This window comes from Centruroides sculpturatus, unplaced genomic scaffold, assembly GCF_000671375.1.
Source record: "Centruroides sculpturatus isolate CEXI.00-Female unplaced genomic scaffold, Cexi_2.0 scaffold26, whole genome shotgun sequence".
In the NCBI taxonomy this organism is placed as follows: Eukaryota; Metazoa; Arthropoda; class Arachnida; order Scorpiones; family Buthidae; genus Centruroides; species Centruroides sculpturatus.
In genome coordinates this window covers 522,269-544,302 of record NW_019384653.1, presented here as the reverse complement: position 1 = coordinate 544,302, position 22,034 = coordinate 522,269, and the positions used below count along the sequence as shown (strand labels likewise).

The following is a 22,034-nucleotide window of genomic DNA, read 5'->3' as shown; positions in this document are numbered from 1 at the left end:
TTTTTTTTTTTTTTTTTTTGCATGAGAACATGATTCATCTTCTGTTTTGGAACCTTCTTTCATTCTCTTATTTGACGATTTGACTATATTACTAGTAGACGTTTATTTTTTTCTTAGTTTTTGGTATTCCTTTCTTCTGTTTGCTGGTTTTCAGGGGCAGTAGGCACACTTTCTGGTTCTTTCCAAATGGGGTTTTACCTGAGCCAGGATATATCCAACTCAAATGTTTAGCAAATAACACAAAACATTCTCCAGTTTTCATTTTTTCCCATTTGAACATCTTTTTATATATGAAGGAATATAAGCATGAATCCGATAAATCCTCAGTAAAATGCATTGGCAAATTTTTTCTACTTTTTAGATTATGCCACAGACATTCAATTTTCTGAGTACGCATATCAGTTATAGGGTCCACAAAATTTTCGGCATGTTTTAGTCTTATGCACAATTTCAATACCTTCTAAATCGTCTATGTGATTACACCCCTTCCACTCATCCACATTTACAGTGCTTCCTGAATTTACATATTTTGAAATTACCCAATTAAGTGTGTTCACTTCTGTCATTCACTTTGCATACAAAGCATGTGTTGTCTTCACAAAAAACACCTCCAACTACCCGACGAGTATCCTTCAAGTTACATCCCTTCTCAATTTCCTTTTGGAAATTATACTTTCTATCAATTTCAACTATTTTTTCCTATTTAGGACTACCTATTTTCAATTCATGATGATTTCTGTAAGTAATATGTCAAACGAGCCTTATGTAATTCGCCCAATCCATGGCAGTGTGTTTACTAATGCCTACAGCCAAACACTCAATACATAACAAATGCCAAATAAAGGAAAATATATCTTCCCGAATTTTCCTTTGAATGTCCTGTCAAATGCCAAACTGTTCATTTACAATGCTACAGAATTACGCTCTTTTCTGTAAATTAATTTCCAGTGAAACAAGCAATTAGTACAAATATCATCTGTGTTGCAGATCAAGTTGGATAGCTAATTTAATGTCTGAATACATTCTTTTATCAACTTCTAAATGAGCAAATTTGGATTCTAACATGCAAAAGAAAACTCTCAAATTACACTTTTTCCAAAAGTCTTTGGACAATTTCACTCCCTCTGACATTATTTTGTTAAATGAATATTAATAATTTCTAGGTTTGTTACAATTTAACTTCAAACAAAAAAAAAAAAAAAACACAAACTTTCAAATAAAATTAACGCTGTACCTTCTGTTAAAATTAATCTGAAACTCAAAAATTTGCATACTTCTTCTTTGGGGGAAGTTGGACACTATTTGCATAGTAATATGTCAGTATGATAAGCACTATTTAGATCAGATTTCAAATCCTGCCTGTTGTCAAGATTCTGGAATCGTGGACATTGGGACTACCTAAGTAAACTTCTACCAAATTGTAATTGGCTGATAAAAATACATTTTGGCAGCAGCCACCACAAAAGGTATAATTCGGCCACACGTATGCATCCACTCTTATAGTAAGAGTGGATGCATCACATTGCATTCTTGCATCACACCAGTATAATAAGTCCTTAAATAAAGTAAGTTTCTTGTGAACTTTTTTAGAATAGATAAACCAAATATCCATATAGTGTTTTCAGAAATATTTTAAACAAAATGATGTAGGTTATTATCATAACTTGTAGATAACTAATAATTTAATTCATACAACAAATAAATTTATGAACTATATCAATTTATTTGTTGTACCCAATTTGAATATAAGTGAATGAAAATAAATAATTTTTAAATGTCTGTTTTTAAATTTAAAAAATTTTGTTGTTAATAATAATATAATTTATTAATTAAAATATTATAAACAATATTAAAAATAGTAAAACTTAACAAGCAAAATTCATAAATATATTTAAATAAATATGACTTTAAGGCTACCAAATCATTTTAAATATAAAGAATATTAAATATGAATCCTGCTAAGGCTACCAAATATTTATAAACAAATTAATGAGTTATTAATGTACTAGCAGATAAGTCCGGCGTTGCTTGGACAAAAAATAACAACAACAAAGATTATTATTATTACATTATAGCTGATGTTACCCGTTTTCACTGGGTGCAAGTATTAGGTCTCCCTTCTTCCCAGACTAATTGAACATACTTTTAGACCCATCTAAAAATTCTCTATTTCCTGCAAAAATGCAAAAAACCACATCTAAAATAGTATAGTAGAAGCCAAGTTCTTCAGGGTAATCCTTAATCCTCTCCCCACGAAGGGGGAAATTTCCTAAAATTCCTTCTTAGTGTACGTTCTCATGAAGTACTTTAACTGTGTACCAAATTTCAACTCCTAACCATTTGGGCTCTGCACTTACTGTATTATCAACCCATATCAATTATATTATAAGATAAAGCAATCAGTTAAATATATTGGGTAATTCAAGAGAAATAAACTACCTGATACTGGCCAATTGTCTTTTTTTTCTTCTCTTGGTTTATTTATGACTTGATTCATAATACTCAAGATTTTTGACTTTCCATCTAGCAGAAAAGAAAAATCTATGCTGAAAAAATTTAATTTTTAATGTATATTTTTTAAACTATATTCAATAGTCAAAGATAATTATTCAACTCATTGAAACTTATATTGTCGTCAGATTTGGCACCATAAATTTAGTAAATATACATTCTTTTTTTAATTTAATCTTTCTTTTTATATTAATTAGATGGCTGGATTTCCCTGATCCTTGCCAGTTCTGAATTGACTATAATGAAATTCTGGTTGCAACTTTATTATGTTTGCAAAAATAAGATTTTTTGATTTTACATAAATTGTTAGATAACAGATTTTAAAAATTATCTTATGTATAAACATTTATTTTAAAATAGTAAATTGCAAATTACAAAGGAGAAGATATAAAATTTCATTACCACTTCCTTGTTTCACTGCTTCCATTACTACTTTTAAAGGAAGTCCCAATAATTTAACATCTACCTAATGAAAAAAGAAAATTTATATATGCAATAATATTTATGAATATTGAAACTTATTTTAAATAAAAACAAATTTGTCAATTGTTGCTCATGACATTATTTAGTTAATATTTTAAATAGTATAATAATCTGATTTTTTTAAGATAGGAAACACAATTCTATATACATAAGTCTGGTCCCACAGGAGTTAATAAAAAAAAATCATCATAGACATTATTATTATTCTTTTACAGGTGAAGCACAGTGCCAAGTATAGAAGAACAAATTAAACTTATTTCCAGGGCTGTGGAGTCGGAGTTTTGGTGTTTTAGCCAGAGTCGGAGTTGTCAAAAAATCCGCCAACTCTGACTCTTTTTTACTTACAAACTTGTTATGTATATAAAACGGAAAAGTATTAGAGGGTCAAATTTGACACAATTCCAAGTCTTTTTTGCAAATCTACATGTTTGGAGATCTCCCAAACCCCCCAAAAAGTCAATAAAAGGGGAAAAATCATCTCAGAATGAGTAAGGTTTAAGAAACGAAATGTGGCACAGTAGCTTGTGTATAAAGGGGCATTAATAATATTAAATTTTGGTTCTTAATTAAAGGTCGACAGGGTGAAGACATAAAAGAGGTCATGTGTCATATATCTTAATGAATATTTTACACATTATTAGCATTCAAAATTTAAATAAATAAATAAAACTTGTCTCTACCCTCAAAGTAAGCTTTTTTGACATTTTATAATAGTACAGTGAAACCCGTTAAGATGTTCTCGCCTAAAATGTTAAGAATGTATATGGGGACACAATTTAGTTCAACCACTTTGACACTTAATAACTAACTCCTGTGTTAAACCATCTGACCACAGAAATTATTAGGCTTCAAACAGGGTGAACAAAATCATTCCCCACACAGTCTAACATCCACACATATAGAAAATAGCCTCGAATCTTTTGCATCTCTCTAAATTCAAAGTGTCCTGAGTCCAAATGTAAAAATTTGGGAGGGGACATTTTTCGACTAAGCACTACACTTTCCCTCTGTTATATATAACAGTCAGAAAAGTAAGAATTATCGAATACATATTTATATATTGACTGTGTCATTACTTAGAGGAGTCTTAGCTTTGGAATAAAAGGTTTCTACGTTCTATCTTTGTTAGGACTCTATTTATTGAATCTTTTATTTTGAGGTCATGTGATGACATCAGAATTTCCAGGTATCTTTCGGTAACAAGTCCACCCCTGGTCGGAGTCGGATGGTAAGGAAAAGTCGGAGTCAGTAGATTTTTACACAACTCCACAGCCCTGCTTATTTCGACATAGATGCAAAGTTGTCAGAGAGTTTAAAAAGACTACATCTGATTGACCAATGGAAAGTCCAAATGTGGCCTGTTAAACTTTTTTTGGCTCCACACTGGTGCAAATAACTTGGTGTCATGCTTTACATGTAAAGAATAAACAAACACAAAACTCCTATGGGGCCAGTTCTTATACGACACCCTGTATGTACATTGTAGAACTGTACTTAAAGTTAACTTTTCAGATCATTGCATGCCTGTAGTTAATTCAATTCTGCTTTCTTGTGGTAAATATTTTTAGTAATTAGAAATCATTAATAGTTTACTCTATACACTTGTTCAATAAATGAGGGTTTGGACCTCTGGACAGGTCCAAACCCTCACTGAAATTTGCATTAAAATAATTATTTTAAAAGAAAAAAAGTAGAAGCTAGCAATAATTTTTTTCTATGGAAACACAACACAAACTTTCAAACAATAGAAGAATGTAAGTCCTAAGATCGACCATCTCTGGTTGGGATCAAATTAAACTTCAATGTTGACCTCTCCTGCAGTCTAAGTTAAGATCTCATTACAGTTAGTAACAAGTGATCAACCATATAGAAAGTCATGAATGAGGAAAAGCAGCCAATAGGACTAAGCAATTGAGAATTGTAATTAACAAAAATGCAGGACGCAGCAGCTTCTTCTCCTAAAAGTTCCAAGTGTTGGACCAGTGTGTGTGTGTGTCTCGTGCCCGTCCTCAGATTGACATCTTCCCATCACAGGAAGTCAATCACATTTTCCTAGTCATTGAGATGTTGTGTTGCAGGAACTGTCATTTGCAAACTGGGACACTCCTTCATTTAGGACTATCTTGGAAAGGAGAGGAGGACCCAGAGCTCACTGCTGACTTAGAACTTCCAATATTGCGGAAATCTTGTAAACTCCTTTCGTGTAACATAAATGGTTTCTCGTAACCATAGAGTCCGTCTCGGTACCAATCGCCCACATATGACCCTTTGTAACCCTTCAATCCTCTTGACATTTCCACCCCGTCAGCAATCTTACAATAACATACAAGAGTTATAGAATAGATTAAAATTGTCTCTTCTGTATTCCAGACAAGCATTTTAACAAAGAATATGGGCAAATTGACTGATAAAGCTTTTTGACCTTAGTAAATATCTAAACTTGACATATTTCATGTACTTAACAGAAATTATTGTTTTAATTCTATAATTTCTTAAACATTTTCAGGACAATATACCTATGTAAAATATGTAACTGAACAATAAAAAATATTTTAATATCTTGTGCTTTTGAATACAAATATTTATCATTTCCAAAAATATTTACGAAGTTAAGGTTTTAATTTCTGTTTTTATAAATCNTGATGAAGTGGCCACATTAAACCAAATATAAAATTTTATAGACATTTGAAACATGTCGATTGAATTTACTATATTTTTTAATAAAACAATTACTTCCATACATTACAAAATCATTTATCAATATTAAACTTTACATATTATTAATAAATGATTTTTTTAACACAATGTGGGGGGGCATCAATTTTGCATTATATCTCAGGACTGGATGAAGCAAAAATTTTGAAACTTGGCAGTTTTTTTCTATATATGGAGCATTGATGTAACTAAATTTTGAAAGTCAACAGGTGGGGAGATAGAGAAGAGTCACATGTCATATATTGAGCAGAGTAAGACTTAATAAAAATTTTACTCATTAGAATTTACATTTTTTTAAAAATTCACCCCTACTCAAACAATAAGGTTTTTGTCTTTTAATATTATTAATTTGCAATAAAATCTCACAATAGTGGCACCACACAATTATTTAAACTTAAAGTAGAGAAAGTTATAATAATTCAACACAATCATTACTTTTAAGCTGTTGTTATCATTTAATTTTATATTGTAGCATGATTGAAAATTATCATACTTCCTTCCTGGTCTTCCTAACCTCCTATTTGAAGCCAGGAAAGTTGTGGAAGAGTTGTTTCCGGCTTTTTTTTCTCCTTGACGATCCCGGGATCATCAAGGAGAAAAAAGGAACATCTCAATTAATAAGATGATTTTACATAAATTCTTAATATGACAATGTCTTACTTAACTTGACATTCCAAAGATATTTTAGAATAAATAAAGAAGTAACTTGACAAAAAGGAGCAAGTAAAAATCAATTTTAACAATAAAACAAGATTTATATTTGTAGTAAGCATTGTGTACTTCCAAAAAAAAAATAATAATAATAATAATAATAATAATAAACAAATGTGTAATGAATATCCAAACTAATCATGTACAGCAAATCCTCACTTAATGTCACTGAGGAAAGATGAAAGTACATTTCTAGTCATTTACAATCATCTTTTATTGTTTGTAAAGAAAATTCAAAAACTGATTCTATGAGATGGAAAATAAATTTGGAGGTTGCAAACATAATCCAATTCGAACAACATAAACTGAATTATTTCTTGTATATATTATATAACCTATTAGTAAAATTGGTTTCATTTAATGTCACAGTTTCCAAAAACCTATTAATGACATGAAGTGAGGAATTGCTGTATTTTAAAAAAAATTTATGGACTGTGATTTTATAATCCTTTTTAAAGAAATTTTTAGGTTCTTTTCTCTTGGATAAATATATTCAAAGATAAACTTAACATAATCTCCAAAACACCTCCAACAAAATAACAATTGAATAGATTTATCCTTGTCACTGACTATCCACCTAGTGACAGCTATACAAATGAAAGCCCATAGCTTCAAAGACAAGGATCGAATCCAGTTGGGTTGAAATCTCCAGGAAATTCTCAGGAGAAAGTTCATCCAAACATATCAGACCCATTTCTTACCATCTGGCTGCCCTGCCATGAGTCTGGCCGAACTCTTAATGGACTTGTTAAAAAAAGGCATCTTGGTGGAAAGAATTAAAAAACAAAAACATGTATTTGAATAATCATTCAANTCATTTATCGTTTCACTTGTTAATTTATTTTTTAAACGTAAAATTAAGTTCAATAACCTAAATATTATTTATTAATCTTCTAGGATAATTTTTCATTACTTTATTTGATAAAAATCTTCCTTAGTCTTTATCTGAGATTCATATAAACGATATTTTTACAGTCAATCGACTGCGATTCCATTTTGAATTTTTTAAAAATAAAATTTATTTTTTAAAGAGAAAAAAATGATTTAACCCAGTTTATTTATAAATATATCTTTAATAAAATTCCATAAATTATCCAGGATCTTGCTAACCTCTAACGCTACGTCAGAATCCAAGCTTCCATTCAAGCGTTGTTACTATACTACAATGCGGCGAGCTAGAAACGAAGGGAAATTTCTTGGACAATTGGGGAAATTTCCCACACAAATACTAGGCGTATGCTTTTTATTTACAGGAGGCATCCAAGCAAACTACTAAACCAGCAAACTTTATGGTATCGTTAAATGGACGTATTGTATCAGTAATAAATGGGTTTCTTGTAATGTGGGACGTGTGGTATCGCTTGCGAACGTACTGTTACGTGTGCAGGATTCTGGTTAGCTGTGCCCGGTTCGTTTGTCTTGACCTTCGCCCTGTATCCAAATTCGTCTGCTACATATTCCACAATGCGATATATCCCGTATGCATCTGTATATCCGTAGGATCCAACTACTCTTCCCTTTCCATCGCTGGTCTCTTTACGGAACTGTTGATTCCCATACGAATCTTGCACGTCGTATCCAAAATCGTAAGGTTTGGGAGCGTACTGAAAGTAAAATTAGTGTTACTTTAGTCTGAAGTATATAATCCTGTTTTTAAACCTTAAATTTACCACTTTTAACTGATTTTAATCGTGAATTTTGAGTATTGCTCTGATTAAAAATTTATAATATATTTAGGGATAAAACTTTAATAATCTTACCAAAATATCTGTCAGAATCCTGTAATCTGTAAGTTCATACGGTTTTTCCGGATTTACTTTAGAAACGAGTCCCACGGCTATTCCCGCAACTGCAGAACTAACAGGCACTCCCGCATCCATCAATGCCAAACTACCTCCACACACTGATGCCATCGATGATGATCCTAAAATGAAACAAATAATTTAGTTAAATATTGTAATAAATTAAATTATTCTAAACATATTGAATAAAATTATGTATTAATTTACTAATATTAAAAAAAACTTTTTAAGTGTTTTTTGGGTGCTTATTTAGATTCCAGCAGAATAAAAGGGTAAAACTTACAGTAGCAAATATTTTATGCCATGTTAAATGATCATCATCGGGTTGAAGATGTTCAAAAATGTTTTCTCCCATTTAACATAGGAGAAAACATTTTTTAATTTTTATGGTAAATTTTTATGGTAAATTTTACCTTTTCTGCTGGAATCTGGTTTTTTGATGTTTATTTACTTTGCATATATCCAGTTTATTTGTCACTGAATTTAATTAAAATAATCACAATTAAAAATTGTGATCTTAAAATATATATATATCTTTCTTTAAATCTTACAAAACTTAACAACATTATGCATGAAATAGTTGCTTCCTTAATGAAAAACATTTTCAGCTCTTTGTGAGCCTTGAGTTTCTTAAAATTCTTATAATGCTTTTGAACACTAGTACAAATTTCTGCATTTTAAAAATTGATGAAGTGGTCACATTAAACCAAATATAAAATTTTATAGACATTTGAAACATGTCGATTGAATTTACTATATTTTTTAATAAAACAATTACTTCCATACATTACAAAATCATTTATCAACATTAAACTTTACATATTATTAATAAATGATTTTTTTAACACACACATACAGAAAAATCTTCAACAAATAATTCATTGATTAACTTCTTAATTACTTTGTTGAAATTTAATTAGGCTTCTGACATTCACATATTTCTTTTGCATCATTGCATTTATGACTTCTGTGGCTTATTGATAGTGTACACGAATCTGCTAAAAAGCCCTTAGTGTAATATTTGGCCAACATTCTTCTATAATTTCAGGCTTATCCCAGTGTCCTTTTGCTTCTTTCTTCCATACCAATAATAGCAGTGATCTGATTATATTATTATTGTTCTTTGATATCTAATTATAATGTTCTAATACTTTAATTTTTATTGATCTCAAAATGGAGCCTATATAAAAATAGTTCTGATCTTTTAATGTTTATCTTATTGTGTAAATTCCTGCTTTTGATAACTTATCAAGCTAATTGTTCCCATAACTGTAATGTCACAGCTATTTCACCTTTAACAGTTAAAATTTCTCTTTTCTTTCATGTCATCTTGCTATGGTTGTCCTTTTACTGTAGAATTGATAAGATTTCATATTGTTTTTGTTGATATATTCATTTAATTAGTAAAACAAAAACATTTTTGCTACTTAAATAAGTTTGATTACCTTACAGAAGCAGTCTTTAGTCTCTTTTCATATATGTATATAATTCAGTTTAAAATTTTTGTTAGTTTATGTAAAAATTAGCATTACATACTATTCAGTCAATATCAACTTCTTAGTGTAAATAAATACAAAAAATTAATATATAATATAATATATAAATAAATGAGGATGTTTGTTTGCTATGCACACTTCGGCCGTTCGACCAATTGCTACAAAAATCAGCAGTTAAATTCATATACTACTTCTAACATAGATAATGTCATACATATTATATTCATTGGATTTCTATTTATCAATTAATTTCTGTCTATATTCAATTTGTTGGCTTTATGTGTAGCATCATCTATTGGCAAAAAATTTAAGAAAATAAACTGAATATAATTTTTAAAAATATATATTATATTCACTAAATTACTGTGACAATATAGTGCAAAATAGACTTGCTATTACACCATTACTGTAACAGGTAACAGGTAGCACATAGCACTTGACAGTGGAGTGTAGTGTTACCCTATGAAAAGTCTAAAGTATTTAATTTTCCATCTAACAACTTGGGTTTTTTTCATTTCTAAGTAGTGCTTTCATAATGCTAATGAGCAATTATTTATTGTGACATCGTCACAATGTTTTGCCCCCATACATCATACTTTTCCCATCAGCAGCAGTGTCATGCCAGTTATGCATGTAAGAACGCTAGGGAAAAACTTTGAATTAAAATAACATGACTTGCAATACAAATTGGAGTACAGTTTGTATATAGCTAATCTTGTCATCATGCTCTTAAGCTTTCCATATCTGGTCTTGACTTTCATCTATCTAACTCCATTCTTGAGATTAAGGAAAGACAGACAGCAAGACAATGACAGTGGGAATTTATAAATCCACAATTTTTTCAAATTGTAGCCCAATAAGTACTCTCCAGTAACCAAGTGGTTAAACCACTGAACACCGGTAGTCAGTTGTGGGTTTGTGCATAGCCAATGGACTGGCAACATGCAGTTTTCTGGGTTTTCTTCACATTAGTAACACTTAAATTGGGGCCAGCTTTACATAAATGTCTTTCTGTGATGCATCCCCCTCAGCAGATTGCGTACGTGTCATGTTGCCTAACCAAATAAACCAAACCAATTCTAATAATTTTTCTATATATGCAATATTTATGAGAAAATGCTTAATTAACTATCAGGAAACTTGGACACACCACCCCCTTTCCTGATTTCATCTTTCCTATTAACTCATCAACCCATTGCCCCAAACTTCATTCTCTGATATCTCTGAATTCTTTATTCCTCTACTGTACACAATTTAAAGAATTTTTTAAATGTATTATATTGGTCACTTGGTGTGATAAACCCTTATGTAAGATAACTTTTGTAGTTATATAAATCAAACACTAATAATAGAAGGGTTAGAAGTATGGAATAATCTTAATATTTGTTCTCATTTTTTGCCCGGGCTTACCTGCTATTTGTTTATATATATATACAGCAATTTTTCTAAAAATTCAAAAAATTTTGCTAGTTGTTTCACCACTTTGCAACCTATCCATTATTTTGTGTAAACAACTGAAATTCACAGGAACATCTCACTTCTTATTTATGAGCTCAAAAATCTGAGAGAAATTTTTTCCTTCATGTTAATCACAATAATTTCTTTTCTATAATAGACATAATTTTAAGTGGAAAAGTTTCAAGGCAATAACACAAATTTCATAATTCTATGGTTTTTCTAACTTCTATAAAATGTGGAATTCCATAATGATTGATAATGAAAATTATTCAATTACATTTCTTTCTTTTCAAAATGACTATGACTTTAGTCAGAAATACAACTTTTCTGACTTTATATTTACAAATATTTGGGAATCAGTATAAATTACTTTTTGCTTCTTAGTAATTTCAATAAATTGCACTTAAATCATCCCTAGTTAATCAGAACACTGTACACCACAGAGTTTATGTTTTATAAAAAAATATATGGACAGTTATAAGTAACAAATTGTTACTTCGCTTCTTTTTTGTCAAGATCAATAAAAATGAAATTTATAAAAGTTAGAACATTGTCTTGATTTCATTCTATATGTGCCGGGTAGAGGTTGCCTGGCATATACACCAGAAGAAGTAAGCTTCCTTGCACATTTCACATATATTCCGAACAGTAGACCTCCAGTTTTATAAATACCAAAAACAAAACTGCAACTGTTTCATTTTTTGCTTATCTTATGTTTTTAATAACATATTTTATTTTTAAGGAAAGCTTTGTAGTGTTGGTATGTGACCTTGTAGGTGATTTTTACAGGAGATAACAACTACACATTGTTATTTAAACAAAAGTTTCTAATCAAAGTGTGAGTTAACTTTTTGATGCAAATTAGTTGTTATTTACACTAAATAAAAACCAGCTAATTTTTAATTTAGTTATTACTGCAAAAAAATCACTATGATTCTATAAATTGCATAGTTTTTCAAAATACTTGCATAAATGCAAAAAGTCTCTTTATGAAATCATAAAAATTATTACTGATACCATTCTAATATAACAAGGTCAGAAATTATCCCCTAAGAAAAGTGTAAAATCCAACTCAATAAACCCAATTGAATGAAATACCAATTTCGAACTTTAAGTTCAAAATTGGTGTTTCGTTCAATTCTTTTGATTTGTTTATTTTAAAATGATTTTAAATTCTGTAACTTCAAATGTTTATTGGAACAAGATATTTTTACAAAACACGTTACAAAACTGAAGATATCTTTAACCTGTCCTGCATTGTTCCCGAAAATATTTGTGTTGACCTCACTGACCTATGTGGGCAATCCCGAATATATTCGTGTTTACATCAGAACATTTTTGATACTAGATGTCGCTATACGTCACAATTTTTATATTAAAATGAACTTTTAAAATATAATTTTTTTTGTTTCTATATTATTCAATATATTTATTTTGTTTGTAAAACATAAAAAAATATTTTTTTACAATACAGTAAACACGATTATCACTCAAAAAAAGAAAAAAAATTTTTAGGCTTAACATTGACAAAAATTCAACATGGTGTCACAGGCAACAAATAAAACTTTCAACATCGAATAGGTTAATAAAGCAAAGTATGTTTTTTGTAATAAAAATAAGTAGTTGGTTATTTTAACAAGCAGTGTCAAAGATCTGATTTTTTATTACCAAGTAAGTATAGTGTATTAGATAGTGCAAAGATTTGTGAATTTCAAAGTGTGTAAAAAATTCTTGTAAATGTATTTTTTTATATTTACTTAATAAAAGAGATATGATAAAAATCTACATTTAAAAATTCCTACCATTAGACTCTAAAACTTCTGATGTGAGCCTTATAGTAAAGGGAAAATCTGAAGGAACAACTGGTCTAATTGCCTTTTCCGCTAAAGCACCATGTCCTAATTCTCTTCTGCCAGCTGGACCAAGTTTACCAGTTTCATTTGTTGCATATGAAGGAAACTATTATTTAAAAACAAAAAATTATATTGAAAATTTTACAAATTATTATTTATTGATATTTAATAACAACTCCTAACACAATTTAATTAATTAAATCCAAATGACTTGCCAAATTACTGGACTATTTTTAGACTAAGTTAATAATTAAAAACTAATTATTAATTTAGCCTAAAAATAACCTGATAATTTGGCAGATTTAATAATAATAATATAAAAAATTTTTGAAATAAAATATTAGAGTAATCTATTGTTTATTATTACAAGAGATTAAAAATATATTTTTCTATACTCAACATAAAAACATGGTGACTCACAAAAACAATTCTAAGAAACATACAATATAAGCAAATTTTCAGCATTGAAAAAACTCAAATCATCTAAAATTCTTCACGACTTCTTGATTTTTCAAATAATACAAAAGTTTTAAAAAATTCCAGGCTTTCTATTCTTTCATCTCAGTAATTACTAATAAACTTTTAAATTGCATTTACATAAGAATCTAAATTTAATACAGTCGACCCCCCTATAACGTACGTTCCTATAACGGAAATTCCTATAACGTAGCGAAAAAATTGTAGCAACTTTCGTATAACGTACCTCCTATAACATCGTTTCGCGAGAAGATTGATAGAGTCTGGACCAATAGTGGATGAGCAGCCGAACTACTTTCCTCCGACCCTGCGCCACGCTACGGAGCGGCTAAATTGAGTTTGCTATCGTCTGTTTAGTATTATATATAAATTATATATAAATTAGGTACTGTACATATAATTATATATTAATTATATATAAATTAGGTACTGTATATATAATTATATATTAACTTAATTTATTGTAACTTTATTATAATTATATATATGCTTTCTGCCGCCTGGCAACACGCTACGGAGATTTTAGGCTAGTAAGTTGAGTTTATTATCGTCTGTACAGTATGTAAATTAGGTACCGTAAGTCTAATACAGCACTAATTTTATACATTTCTTGTGAAAGAAACACTTCTTATTCAACGGCCATAAAAATTATTTATATTAATGATGTCTCCAAAGGTCAAGTTATTTTTATGCGAAAAATTATTTATTAGAAATCGCGGCCGCCGATTCATGTGCTGTTCCGCAACGAAAACCAGCTTTAAGCAACGGCGTAGTCGAACGGTACACACTCGGTAAGTAATCCTATAATTTTTTGTTTATAGCATAGTTTATACGGATTACTCCCAAAAAATTATACGTGTTTTGGAAATGCTGAGTGGAATTAGTCTAGAATCGGTTAATTTTATAGAAGAAAACTTTTCGAACAGCCTTAGTCCATAAAGTTCCCACCTATCGGGCTGCGATTGGCTCATGTATTTAATCATTCCTACAACGTAATTTTCGGTTAGCGTGGAACGTATCTAAGCGTTATAGGGGGGTCTACTGTATATGAATAATATATATTTAATAATTTAATATATATATGTCATCATCTTAACACAACAATTAACACCTAAATGCTAATTCCAGCACTGAATGAACAAAAACTTTTAATGCTCAAATGTTTTCGGCTGTCTTTTAGAGGCCCTCCTCAGGATGAAACACACAAAAAAACAGTTCTATCATTTAAAAACTTCTAACTGTCGAATACAGTGTTCCAAATTTTTAAATATTTAAACGATGTACCATACGATATAAAAATCATTACATTTACAACATAAAAATAATTATTTTAAAATAAAGCTATACATAAATTATTATTATAGCGTTATAAAAATTAGCGTAATGTAAACGATGTGGAAATTGTTTTCTTTTACAAAGCAGAAAGATGAAAAATAATTACACATACAATTACTGTTGTGCTTTGTGGCAATGTAAATAATACTTCCATGATTGTGGAATTGGAATATACTCGGAGTTAATGCAGTTTCTCTTCATGGTTTCTATATAAATCTCAATAGCCTCCAATGAGCGTAAGTCGTGTCGGTCGAAGGCCCTATGCAAAAGAGTAGAGTCATCCCAACATTGGGAAACCACTAGTTCGGTAGCATACTGGGCTAGAGCAGTATGCTACCTTCTGCTTACTTATGTATACTTCTGCTTGGACACATCATATTTGTGTTCCTGTATTCTAGCCTCAAGGGATCTGTATGTAGATCCAATGTATGTTATCCTACAATTGAAACATTCATCATTCAAAGGATGCAGTACACTCCTGGCGCTTTCTTATCATCGGACTTGTCCTTAGCATTAGATAAAAGTCAGAAAATATTCTGTTTTCTTTTATATGTTAAGCACACATTCAACTCCTTAGCGATTTTACTAAAAATTTGTTGAAGGGATGATTCGTAAGATAAAACTACCCAGTTGTGCTGTGCATCATTAACCCATGTGTTGGTGGTAGTTATTGTAGATTGCTGGTTGGCAGTTAGGCTGTCTATTAAGGACTGGTGGTACGTTGGAAGCTATTGAGATTGATATAGAAACCATGAAGGGAAACTGCATTAACTCTGAGTATATTCCGATTCCACAATCATGGAAGTATTATTTACATTGCCACAAAGCACAACAATAATTGTATGTGTAATTATTTTTCATCTTTCTGCTTTGTAAAAGAAAACAATTTCCACATCGTTTACATCGGGCTAATTTTTACAACGCTATAATAATAATTTATGTATAGCTTTATTTAAAAATAATTATTTTTATGTTGTAAATGTAATGATTTTTATATCGTATGGTACATCGTTTAAATATTTAAAAATNTTTTTTTTTTTTTTTTTTTTTTTTTTTTTTTTTTTTTTTTTTTTTTTTTTTTTTTTTTTTTTTTTTTTTTTTTTTTTTTTTTTTTTTTTTTTTTTTTTTTTTTTTTTTTTTTTTTTTTTTTTTTTTTTTTTTTTTTTTTTTTTTTTTTTTTTTTTTTTTTTTTTTTTTTTTTTTTTTTTTTTTTTTTTTTTTTTTTTTTTTTTTTTTTTTTTTTTTTTTTTTTTTTTTTTTTTTTTTTTTTTTTTTTTTTTTTTTTTTTTTTTTTTTTTTTTTTTTTTTTTTTTTTTTTTTTTTTTTTTTTTTTTTTTTTTTTTTTTTTTTTTTTTTTTTTTTTTTTTTTTTTTTTTTTTTTTTTTTTTTTTTTTTTTTTTTTTTTTTTTTTTTTTTTTTTTTTTTTTTTTTTTTTTTTTTTTTTTTTTTTTTTTTTTTTTTTTTTTTTTTTTTTTTTTTTTTTTTTTTTTTTTTTTTTTTTTTTTTTTTTTTTTTTTTTTTTTTTTTTTTTTTTTTTTTTTTTTTTTTTTTTTTTTTTTTTTTTTTTTTTTTTTTTTTTTTTTTTTTTTTTTTTTTTTTTTTTTTTTTTTTTTTTTTTTTTTTTTTTTTTTTTTTTTTTTTTTTTTTTTTTTTTTTTTTTTTTTTTTTTTTTTTTTTTTTTTTTTTTTTTTTTTTTTTTTTTTTTTTTTTTTTTTTTTTTTTTTTTTTTTTTTTTTTTTTTTTTTTTTTTTTTTTTTTTTTTTTTTTTTTTTTTTTTTTTTTTTTTTTTTTTTTTTTTTTTTTTTTTTTTTTTTTTTTTTTTTTTTTTTTTTTTTTTTTTTTTTTTTTTTTTTTTTTTTTTTTTTTTTTTTTTTTTTTTTTTTTTTTTTTTTTTTTTTTTTTTTTTTTTTTTTTTTTTTTTTTTTTTTTTTTTTTTTTTTTTTTTTTTTTTTTTTTTTTTTTTTTTTTTTTTTTTTTTTTTTTTTTTTTTTTTTTTTTTTTTTTTTTTTTTTTTTTTTTTTTTTTTTTTTTTTTTTTTTTTTTTTTTTTTTTTTTTTTTTTTTTTTTTTTTTTTTTTTTTTTTTTTTTTTTTTTTTTTTTTTTTTTTTTTTTTTTTTTTTTTTTTTTTTTTTTTTTTTTTTTTTTTTTTTTTTTTTTTTTTTTTTTTTTTTTTTTTTTTTTTTTTTTTTTTTTTTTTTTTTTTTTTTTTTTTTTTTTTTTTTTTTTTTTTTTTTTTTTTTTTTTTTTTTTTTTTTTTTTTTTTTTTTTTTTTTTTTTTTTTTTTTTTTTTTTTTTTTTTTTTTTTTTTTTTTTTTTTTTTTTTTTTTTTTTTTTTTTTTTTTTTTTTTTTTTTTTTTTTTTTTTTTTTTTTTTTTTTTTTTTTTTTTTTTTTTTTTTTTTTTTTTTTTTTTTTTTTTTTTTTTTTTTTTTTTTTTTTTTTTTTTTTTTTTTTTTTTTTTTTTTTTTTTTTTTTTTTTTTTTTTTTTTTTTTTTTTTTTTTTTTTTTTTTTTTTTTTTTTTTTTTTTTTTTTTTTTTTTTTTTTTTTTTGTGTTTTATCCTGAGGAAGGCCTCTAAGAGACGGCCAAAAACGTTCGAGCATTAAAATTTTTTGTTCATTCAGTGCTGGAATTAGCATTTAGGTATTAATTGTCATGTTTAGTATATAGTTCCAGTTTACTTGTGCTAGTCTGATATGTCATCATTTTATTTGATGTTAAAATCTTATTGATAATTTCTTAAAAGTTTTTAATAACATTCTTTAATATCAAATCATTTATTATAAAAATGATAAAACACTTATTTTACAACATATTTAAAAATTATATTTTCCAAAATTATAAATTTTTGTCATACCTCGTAATGAAGCATAAAATTTTTCTCTTTCAAACCTCTAAAATTATAATTACAGATTATTTTAAAAGAAATATCAATATATAAAATATTATATTAATTTTAATATTTAAAAAAATTAATACTTTACTGAAAATTACTAGTTGAATAATTCCAAATAAAATATACTGTATTTACTTGCATAGAAGACAAGGTTTTTATTCATTTTTCACGGCTTCAAAAACCTAGGTCATCCTATATGCATTATTGAAGGATTCTTTGCATTTGTCAATAATTTTTGTGAACGATGTATTTGCATTTTTTACCGGATGCTTACCCTCTTGTATTTAAAAACAAGTATTTTATCTGGGTTGTTTGAATTGTTCTTATATATTGTCAGGAATAAAGATGAGAAGCAATAGGAAAAGCAAAGCCTTTGAATTGAATTCCAGATTGAAATTCCAAAATCACACAAGAGCCTGATATAAATTTTAATCCATTTCCACATGAAAACAGATGATTATTCAGAAATCATAATTCGGAGAAAGTCATAAGTGTAATTGACAGAGAATGGATTCGACTGTTAAGAATTGGCAAATACAGGCTCCAGATTGTCCAGCTTTACATGAACAAATAATGTTGTCAATTTTACAAGATTTTTCCTTAAAGTTTAAAATGACAGTAATTTTTCAGGACAATGTGTGCATTTTCATGCATTTGATATTTTATTTGTAATTAAATGAAATAAAATTAGAATTGTATTAATAAATTTAATTTTCTATATTCTGACCTTTAAAGTCACACCTCGTCCTATATGCAAGATCCTTTTATACGTGAGTAAATACAGTATTTTAATATATTAATATTAAGAGCAAAGTATAAATTTGATTGTAACAATTAATACAGTTCAAATTACTTATATTTCATTTTCTGTAAAATGAAATATAAGTAATTTGAATATTAATGAATATAGTAGTATTATTATTTTTAAATATTTTACGTAAATTTAATTAAATTATATTAGGGACAACAGGAATATTTTTCTGTGCCAAAAACTCTGTAATTGAAAGCACTGTGTGACAAGGTGCATTGTTGTGATGCAACATCCAGGTCTCTTTGATGTTTGGCCTCATGTGAGCAACATGTTTTTGCAGTTTGTCAAGAACCTCACGGTAGAAATGCTGATTGACAGTTTGACCTTGAGGCATGAATCCATTGCTGTCAAAGAAGCACATGAGCATGAGTTTGTTCTTTGACTTGATCATTCTCGCATTTTTCAGCCATGGGGAGGTTGCTGTGTGCCACTCCTCACTTTGGCGTTTTGTTTCTAGATAGTACTCAAAGATTCATGTTTCATCACCCATATTGACATTTGTAAGTAAATCTGAATCATTTTCAATCTGATCCATAAGATCATAGCACTCTTCCTTCCTCTTGTCTTTCTGCTGAGAAGCGAGGTTTTTGCAGACCATTTTTCACAAATTTTTCTCATCCCCAATTCGTTAGTCAAAATTTAATAGACAGTTGTGTGGTTCAAATTCAGCTCATCTGCAATCAATCTGACAGTTAAATGACAGTCAGATCACACAAGATCTCTGATTCATTCCACATTTGTATCAGTTCATGAAGTTGATGGCCTTCCTCTTCAACAGATTCTCAGCCTTCTGAAAATGCTTTAAACCAGAGTTTCTCAACAGGGGCGATATTGCCCCCATGTGGGCGTTTTCCCATGTTGAAAGGGCGATTTGTAACAATTTATATTTTGGGGAGCGAAAAACAACTTTCTGATAGATATGGTAAAACATTATATTAAGATTAATTAGATATTTTATTAGTTATATCATACAATAATTAAACAAATAACATTATACTATTCACTAGTCTATTCAATGCAGTACAAATTTGGCGTTAGCCTTGGCATCGAAATTATAAAGTAAAAAAGGGCGATACTGCGTGACGGTTTTATTCATGGGGGCGATGATTTGTTAGAGGTTGAGAAACACTACTTTAAACCATCTAAAAACCTGGGATCTTAACAAAGCAGTTTTCCTGTAGGCCCTTTGAAGTTTTGCAAATGTTTCAGTGGCTCCGAGTTTAAAACAAAACTTGCTCACACAATGTTGTTTGTAACTATGTTCGTTCATTTTCAAGACGCACAACAAACTATCACTTTGCAAAATGTGCACTCACAGTCCACTAGTTAATGTGACAAGGTTTTCATTTGAACTGAAGCTATATGGAACTTTGTCCTTACACCACTGCCAAAAAAACCCCCCACAGTGTTGTCAGATTGTTTGCAATGAAACTAGTCTCATTACTTTATTTACAGACCTTGTACAGTAATACCCTGAATTTACGCGATAGGTGGGAACGAGCAATAACCGCGTAAGTCGAATTTGCATAAGTTGGGGTATAATTTTGCATATAAATACATACAAATAATTTTTAATTGGGGCCGGAGACTAAATAAAACAATAATTTAGAAAAAAATGTTTAATAAAATCTTAGATAATATATATGTATAACAAATTATATTATTATACAATTTTTCACATTTATTTGACTATCACACCATAATTTTAACATTGTTTCCATCTCAGCAATAATACAGCGACTAGAAATAATCAAAGCAGATAAATCTAAACAAATAATTATAGTTGAGCAGGAGTGGGTTAAAAAGAAAGAATAAGAATTAGTTGATAGTAGTAAATTTAGAGAACTTCCAATTGGCCCCATAGAAGTAATATATAAAGAATTAAAAAATAGAATTACCAAACTATACAAACTAAAAAGTTTAACTAAAGCAGAAAAAGAGTTTATCCTGAGAGAAGACAACGATCGTACACCGAAAATGAAGATACAACTTAAAACACGTAAAGCAGATGAAACTGTCCATCCTATAGTAGATTTCAGAAACACAACATTATATAATCTTGAGAAAATTTTAAAACAAACTCAAAATATACCAAAATTCTAAATTTGCCATTTATAATACTGATGAACTACTATATGATATTAAACAGATAGATATAAAAGATACATACAGAATTGCAAGCCTAGATATAATTGATATGTACCCTTCCATAATATGGGAAATAATTGAACCTAAGCTGACACAACTTAAAATTGAACCTGAAATAATTGACCTAATCAAATTTACCTATAGAAGCAATTACTTAGAAATAAACAGTAAATATTATACACAGAATAGTGGAATTAGTATGGGGTCTGTAATAGGACCGAAACTAGCTGAGATCATAATGATAGATATAGATAAAGAAATAAGTGACATATAAGATATAAAGTTCTACAGAAGATACAGAGAAGACATCTTAATAATATATGATGAGGTCAAGATTAACACTAATGAAATCAGAAATATAATAAATAATATCCATAAAAATATTCAATTTAAAATAGAAGAAGAAGATAAAATTACCACCAGTATATATTATTTAGATATTACAATTAAAAGAAATAATACAAATTTCGAATTTGAACCGTTTAAAAAGCAGTGTTCAATAAATACTACAGTTCACTATAATTCTAACATACCACTTCATATAAAACAAAACATATTTAATATGGAATACACTAAGATCAAAAATAGAACTAGTATAAAAACTAAGCAAATTGAACATTTAAATACATTAAAGAAAAAAATTTATACTTTCAGGATACCCAAACAGAATTCTTAGTATTTGGGAAACAGAAATAGCTAAAAAAACAGATAAAGCAATAAGAATAGATCCTAAACAAACAGAAATAAAATGCATTCATTTCCCATACATAAAAGGCTTAAACGAAGAACTCAATAAAGAAGTCAAAAAAATTAATGTAAAATTAGTACCAACATATGGTAAGCTACTCTCCAGATTAAGTGCAAAACAAGTTAACAAAACAAATATAATAAAGAAAGAAGAAAGTAAAAATGTAGTCTATAAGATTCCGTGCACATGTGAAGATAAAAAAATTTTATATAGGTGAAACTAAACGTAAAGTTAAAGTAAGATTGAAAGAACATATAGCCGATTTGAAATATCATAGACTAAATTCTGCTTTTCATGAACACTGCCTTTTAAATAATTGTAATATAGACGAAAATAATATAGATATTTTACACAGAGAAAAAGATACATATAAAAGAAAATTCAAAGAAAGTATAGAAATAATCAAAAATCAAAATAGTATAAATAAAAATCCTAGCATCTCTATAAACGAAAACTGGTTAAAAATTTTATATTAATTGTATTCACTAGATCCAAACTATTATTATTGTGAGCAATGTGCTAATTAATAATAATTATCGAACTGTTAAATAAATCAACAATAACAAAAAACTGTAATGTTGTAATGGGAGTCA

The 22,034-nt window shown here is 27.6% G+C and overlaps 1 protein-coding gene across 1 annotated transcript in view; it reads right to left on the bottom strand.

Moving 5' to 3' along the window:
- Positions 1-22,034, bottom strand: part of LOC111626371 (polyribonucleotide nucleotidyltransferase 1, mitochondrial-like) — a 73,393-nt gene that overhangs the window by 11,111 nt on the left and 40,248 nt on the right. The window contains exons 14-21 of the mRNA XM_023369717.1: positions 17,696-17,732; positions 12,979-13,135; positions 8,167-8,344; positions 8,080-8,092; positions 7,794-8,024; positions 5,148-5,306; positions 2,914-2,977; positions 2,440-2,523 (exon numbers count right to left, since the gene is read on the bottom strand). Of these exons, the coding sequence (XP_023225485.1) occupies positions 2,440-2,523; positions 2,914-2,977; positions 5,148-5,306; positions 7,794-8,024; positions 8,080-8,092; positions 8,167-8,344; positions 12,979-13,135; positions 17,696-17,732 (923 nt within the window). The remainder of the gene's footprint in view (positions 1-2,439; positions 2,524-2,913; positions 2,978-5,147; positions 5,307-7,793; positions 8,025-8,079; positions 8,093-8,166; positions 8,345-12,978; positions 13,136-17,695; positions 17,733-22,034) is intronic.